The 7,149-nt window shown below is 45.4% G+C and overlaps 1 protein-coding gene across 1 annotated transcript in view; it reads right to left on the bottom strand.

Annotated features, from left to right (window-relative positions):
* The window catches only part of jazf1a (JAZF zinc finger 1a), an 11,834-nt gene extending 7,126 nt beyond the window's left edge, over positions 1-4,708 (bottom strand). Inside the window, exon 1 of the mRNA XM_071919297.2 lies at positions 4,458-4,708. Coding sequence (XP_071775398.1) covers positions 4,458-4,572 — 115 coding nt within the window. The 5' untranslated portion in view covers positions 4,573-4,708. The remainder of the gene's footprint in view (positions 1-4,457) is intronic.
* Between the last annotated feature and the right edge of the window lie 2,441 nt (positions 4,709-7,149).

The following is a 7,149-nucleotide window of genomic DNA, read 5'->3' as shown; positions in this document are numbered from 1 at the left end:
ACACACACACACACATACACACACACACAGTCAGCTGCGTGTCTGTCCATTTTAGGTGACTTAATTCCTAAGTTTCACATTTCACCTTCACAGTGAGTAATGCTACCAGGCTACTCTCTGTGTGTTTATGTGAATGGGCCCGTGATTCTGTGTGTGTGTGTTGCATATTTGAGACGTTTGGGGAGTCTCAAGGGTCTATAAATATCTCCCTAATTAGCATTCCTGTCATTAAAAGCAGCAACCAATCAACAGCCACTCCGCTCATTTCAACACAAGCATCCATCTCTCACCAACGGCGCACTGCTGCCCCCTGCTGAACATACGTGTACACAGCGTGTGCATGCGTCCATATGTATGTGAAGGTGTGTACCGGTCTATGTGCATGTGTGTCGAAAGCAGGCCAAGAATGCATGGCTTGTTTTGCAGGCTGCTAATTAAGCCACAGAGAGTGTTTTAACGTGTTTCTAGAGCAGCAGGCCACCGGATGGAGGGAGAGGAGGAGGAGAAGGAATAGAAGGAGGGGGAGAGGGGGGATTTGGGTCGGGGGGAAAGGCAAACTTCTCTGTAATTACACTTCCAAGTGCTTGGTGGGGCACTCTGGTCCTCCGACTTCCGCAAGGCATTCTGCACGAGGGTGTGTGTGTGTGTGTGTGTGTACGTAAGTGTAGCGTGAAAGAGAGGGTTTGCAGTTTCCAGTTTGGGATGCCAATCCACTAATTGCTCCGCTACACCCTGACAGGTCATTTAGGACGTGTGGTGAACACACACACACGCCCCTTTCCGTGTCACACCTCTGAAAGTAGGATGGCAAACAACCTGGCATCATCCAAAAAATGCAAAGGCCACATTCCAGTATTCACACAATGCCTCTTTTGCGGTGTGTGTCCCCTTATTCACAATCACTGACAATTTTAGCAGTGCATAAACTCATTTCCCACAACAGGAAAAGGGATTTCCTTTCCACTATCGTCAAACAGGTAAAAGTTGCTTCACCATATTGCTTTTGCACTTGTCTTTTGCTTTGAGCCAGAGCAGATTTAAGCTAAGGGAAAAAAAAGACAGAAACCGTGACATCGGGATACAGCCTAGCCAGGTCTGTGGGCTGAACGATGAAGTCACTAATAGTTAGGTTAGTTCCCAGCATGCTTCAGCAGAGCCAAAACACAGTGCCAGCCTGACACCTCATGGTAACAGGAAGGACGGTTAACTCTGCGCCGGACAACTGCAGCCGTGACTCCAGCTGTAAAACCGATTACCACAAAAATATCCAAGCTTATTTTTAAATACTGTCCAAGCAAAGCTGAGATGTTTGGAATTTCCCTGTGCTCTCCCTCTCCTTTTTTTCCCTCCCAACCTTGTCTCTCAAATCTCTTCCTCACTTTTAATCTCTATCCACCCCCTGTCTTCCTCTCCCTCCCTCCCTCCCTGTGTCTCTCTGTTGAGGTAAGAGGCAGGTATGTGCTTGTGCAGGTGAGGAGAACAGAACGCTACCTTGCACACCGATAGGCAGGATGACATCATTACATTCCACAGACCTACAGTCACCACACAAAGCCCTCGACAACAAATAAACACAGCAAAATATAGGTCACCGAGGGTATTTCCTTTCGCATTCAACTGTGATCTAAACAACAAGGGCAGGTTTTCGAAACACTGCTCTCCTTTCTTTTAGGATTAGGACAAGGTTTAAGACCCAGACCTTACCCAATTTCCCCATGGGAAGGATCATTAAAGATTCATCCGGTCTTGCCAGCTATGCTCAAGTCATTGTAAAGGTAGACCTATAGAGGAGAGATGGATTCAAGATAAGACACACGTTGGGATATTTGAGATACATTGGGGAGGCCAACCCAAAGGCAGAAATGTCTTCATTTATCCAGCCAGCACATGGGATGTCCTACCACAAGAGGGCAGCGCTGTCTGTGATAACGACCATATTTTTTGTAGGACGAGGCACCGCTCATATTTGCACCCTGACCTGAGACACACTGACTAGCTTTTACTGCCATTTATGTTCCCTAGTACAAGCCTTTTACCACCTCCAGATTATCTGATTTATGGCTTTAATAACAGTTAGTGCCAGCTTTATCATAATCCATTTGCACGCTGCAGGATAGACCACAATCAAGGCTAAGCAATCCATTATCCACAAAGCCTCATACAGCCTGTCTGACGTCTCACGTGATGAAGGAGCTAGTAGTGTCAAATTAGCTAATCTTTTGATTGATTATTGATCACACCGCTGCACCACTTCAAAAAAAGGGGAGGAGCCAAAGCCAAACGCTACTACCCCCCCCCCCACCACCACCACCACCTCAATCCCCTCCATCTGTCACGCTTATCCCTGTGGTAACTGATCTGGGAGCGGTATTGATTAGACTGTGTGATCTCGATGCTGCTGATGAACAGTCTCTGTAAAGCGAGCAGAGGGGGAACTCATTAACCCCTGTGATCTGACTGGTGACCCCCATTCTGCTCAGCTGACTGCTGGGGGTCAAAGGTCAAGCTAAGAGCCAGATGGGGCGCATGTGTCTACGTGTGTGTGTGTGTGTGTGTGTGTGCGGTTTGGGTTGGGTGATGGGGAGGATAATATCCATCCTTCTATTTCCATGAGATAAAGCCTAGTACTCTTACTCATTACTGCATTAGTATACAGTTAGGTTGAGGGACAATTGGGCTATATGGAACTTCTCTATGTCACACATATAATAGGTAATGTAAAACACAATCACATGTGCATTCATGGGCAGACAGCGGGTGGTGTTAATTTCCCTCTTTGGTTAATTTGGAAGCGATCCATGGAGCATATGGTATGGCGATGAGCGGTCCACATAACCCCCAATCACCACACTCCACTCCTCAACCCGTAAAAGCACACACACACACACAAAATGCAGCCCCTTTTAAAATCTCAGCACAACCGTCCTGTCCCGATGTGACGTGATATCACGTTGGGTGTCATCACAACCACAGCTGGCTGCTTGGGAGCATCCTTTGTTAGTGAGACAGCAGGTGTGCTATCCCTCGGTCAATAAACTGCCCCCAACCCCTTCAGTGACAGCCAGTTGCCATGGAGACTGGCTCAGTGAAGCATCCATTTATACCCCTCCGCCCCTCTTTCCTAGACTCATGAGGATGGATTCATGCCACTAATAATGATTAGCCCAAGTCAACTTTGTTACTCATTATTTAGTGTTGTGCTCCATTTTTGTGGTTCACAACTCTTTAAATGCAACTATAATATAATCTGCTATGGTGGATTATAGGCTAATCCACCAGAGTGGATTATTTCACGCTAGCTGTTTAAGTAGAAGTGAGAGGTTGATCTCTGCTTCTCTATGGCTGCGGTCAATATAATTAACAGGTACAGTTATTAACTACTGTCAGTACAATAAAAAAAATTACTATCAAATTAATTCTTGAGTAATCACATGATAATACTGTGACAATACTACTACTAACAATAATAATAATAATAATAATAATAATGTGACAGGCAGTGATGTAGTGATAAATAAATAAAAAATAACTGTGACCTCCAGTTGGTGATCAATAATCACTAAACCACTAATTAAATCAATTATATTTTCACAGTTGATGTAAATGTATTTCCTTAAAAGACCATATATTCATGTAACTTACATAAATTTCATACAAGTTACTATGATATATACTCTGAATTTCATATTATACAAATTTATGTCAGTCTCAAAAAGGTGGGTAAACTGGTTTTATGAGGTTTAGCCTACGCTGCATCCCTGGTGACAGGTTACCAGAGGCTTTAGTGACAGAAGAGATGTGGAAACTGCAGCAATGCAACAAGTTGACTTGTGCAAAGGGGAAAAAAACTCAGACAAGAAATAATGCAAAACAAGCTTGAGTGTGTCATTGCACGAGTGGCACAACTGCATTCAATTAACGCGGTGTCAAAGACAGTTAGGTGACACCAACATTATCGGGAGGCATTGCAAAAGGTGATGCCTTGATGCGCTGAGACACTTGAGGTGACTGACAAAAGCGATAGACTTGCATAGCTGCTCAATACACATCCAGTGCGAGAGGAGCCCGGCTGCACTGCAACAACACAGGCCTGGAAACGTAAACACTGACTCGTCTGTAATGTTAGCTCTGAAACCGCTGCCTGGTCAGGATGCTAGTTTCACCTATGGTGAGACCTATGCGGCCCTCGTATGATAGTTACCGCTGCAATACGATAACTATCATAATGCAACGTAAAACAAGCTATTCCTCCCCTTTCGCACACAACTACTATATTCCAAAAAAAGTGAACGCTTCATGTCGGTGATTAACAGCAAATGAGGCGAGCCTCGACGGAGAGCAGGCAGCAGGCATAGCGGAATGCAAGCCGAGCCTGCCTGTGTTAGCTAACTAGCTAGGGCGCTAGCTAATACCAGCTAGCTGGTTAGCTCCGTCTCCCCCACTCTGCCCTGACTCACCGATGTGATTGTCCTCGATGTGGACGATGAGCTCGGCCAGAGACTCGAACTGCAGACCGCATCCCCCGAACCTGCAGGAATTAGAGAAGAAAGAAGCGGCGGCGATGCCCGTCATATTTTTCGAGCTGGTGCATTCACCGGGGGGGTCCGGGAGCCGGGGAGGTGTACGAGGAGGCAGAGGCTTCGGGTCCGGGGTGGGAGCGGGGCAGAGCGGGGAGCGGCGGAGCAGACACCGGGCGGCCAGACAGGACAGCGGCGGACGCAGCTGGGAGGCAGGCGGGACGGTGGGGGTGGGGAGGGCTGGAGAGGAGGAGGGCTGGCTGAGAGCAGCTTACGTCACGGCCAGCCTACCTGTTGTTATCGGTGCCGATGCTGTGACTATTATTAGTTGTGGATATTATTGTGGATATTTTAAGTGTTGACCCACTCGCAATTGAGTCATTCAGAGTTAAATCTTATCTAATTTATGTGCATTCACATGTAGGCTACATGTATGCAGAGATTCAAAACATCAGCACATCAACCACATATGCGAAATGTGGAGGCATGTTTAATTGAAGAGAATGAACATAATGTTTATTTTGTCAGCTTATTCAGATGTCATGACATGCTTAGGAGACCTTTTTATTGCGGAGAAAATGCTATCAGAATGTAGGCCAATGTTGTGAACTAATTTTTTGTCAGCTTCTTCAGATGTCATGGTATTTTCTTTGAGTATACCTACAGACACTTTGTGATTCTTGCTCCTATTGATTATGTTGAACTGTAGCTTGTGGGTGCTTAATTGTCACCTTTTTTATGCAGAGGTGACCGCAATAATAGTTTCTTCATCTCCATGAAGTGGGTGAATTTAGTGCCCCACTGCAAACTTCCCCAGAGGTGCAGCTGGAGGATAGACCGGTTGGCACCCACCAGCTGGCATAGGGACAACAAAACAGGGTCTCCAGCTGTTAAGTAATGGCTGATGCCTGTTAACATGCTCAGCGCCTGGCAGAAGTGCTTCCAGGTGATAGACAGGAAGATTAGCCACATCTAGGATGCTGGGCAGTGGGGTCACCTTCCCTTGAATCTTAGGTTCTGTAAAGGGAAAAAGAAAACAAGTCATCAAAAATCTCCTTCTCATAATTTCAGCAGGTCATGGACTCACCCACCCAATTTCTCTGTCCGATGCTGTGTGGCTTTTAAGGCAGGTCTGGAGGAGGGATGGATCTCCTGGTGACCCGGCTCATCTAGAATCCACTGAGGGAGGTCAAGAAACTGCTGCATCCGAGTCCCAGAATGACGACCGAGCTGTGAAAAGAACAGATGTTAACAAACTGAATTCTTCTTAAGCTTATTTTTTTGTTTCTTCTCTTCGCCATGGTAAATAGTTGCTGGATTAAAATCTTTCCAGACATTCATTTTCAGTTAAGTGTTTACAAGATACAATGTTTGTTATTATTTGAAACATACATATGAATGGAATTTGTGATTGTCAGGTTGTGTTTCCTGGGTTATGAAATACCCATTGTTGCTATGTTGCTAGGGTGGATCCAAATTTTTTCAAGATTTATAAAACACTGACTCTTGCGTCAGTGCTTTAGCAACTTACAACTGCTTCAAAACAGACCTCAATGGAATTGTTTGAATTCTGAAGATCACTCATTGTTTGTAGTATTGAAAACTATGTTGGTTTTGTGATGATTCTCCATCTATTCATCATTGGCAAAAATAAAGGGTTACTAGTATAGCTGCACATGTGTATGTGTTTGTTTGTGTGTATGTGTGTGTGTGTGTGTGTGTGCGTGTGTGTGCATGTGCGTGTGTGTGTGTGTGTATCAATATTTAAATTATAGCTGTTGCATAACCCATTGACAGCAGAATCAATTACATCCATAAAGTTTACTGATTAATGTTCCCCATAATGACTCAGTGGTCAAGAGGAGTGAACTTACTATTGTGTGTGTGTGTGTGTGTGTGTGTGTGGCTCCCAGAGAGAGAGGAGAATGTCCTTAAATCACTGGGGCTGGCTAACCAGGGCCGGTTGGCCTGTGTTGGAGCTGTTAATCGAGCGTTAAAATGGCTGTCATAAACCACTGGCCAGTGACTTCAGCAAACAACCTTAAGACCAGGGAACACACTCGCTCTTTTTCCAACCGCCCTCTGTCCACCCAAGCATGTGAGAACACACACACACACACACAAAACATGAAATACCCTCTGACCCACTGCAGCAAATAAGCAGTCGAACTAGCAACCATTACAGCACACACACGCACAAATTCACACTCACTCACACAAAACAACATGACATCACCAGGGGTCCACTGCCTCTTGCACACGTACAGTAGAGAAATTCAGTGACTTCACCAGCATAACACAGATGTTCTCTCTTACACACAAGCACGCAGACACACACTCAACATAAACACACTCATTACACACACATGGTGCATCAGAACTGTGACAGTGACGCAGTTCCTAACACCATTACGTAAATGAGAAGTGCTAGCATCTGTTGTTAAAAGCGGGAGAGAGAGAGAGAGGGCGAGAGAGAGAGAGGTTGAGTTTATGGTGCATGACATCATCTGATCTATTCGGCCAGTGTCTGTGGGTGGCGCGCCAGATTACGGTGTGAGATAGATTACAGAATAGTATGGATTATCTGATTATCTGGGGTAGGTTTCATGGTCCCATTCACTGAGGACAGACA

Source organism: Centroberyx gerrardi, chromosome 19, assembly GCF_048128805.1.
Source record: "Centroberyx gerrardi isolate f3 chromosome 19, fCenGer3.hap1.cur.20231027, whole genome shotgun sequence".
Classification (NCBI taxonomy): domain Eukaryota; kingdom Metazoa; phylum Chordata; class Actinopteri; order Beryciformes; family Berycidae; genus Centroberyx; species Centroberyx gerrardi.
This window is presented reverse-complemented; position numbering and strand designations above follow the sequence as displayed.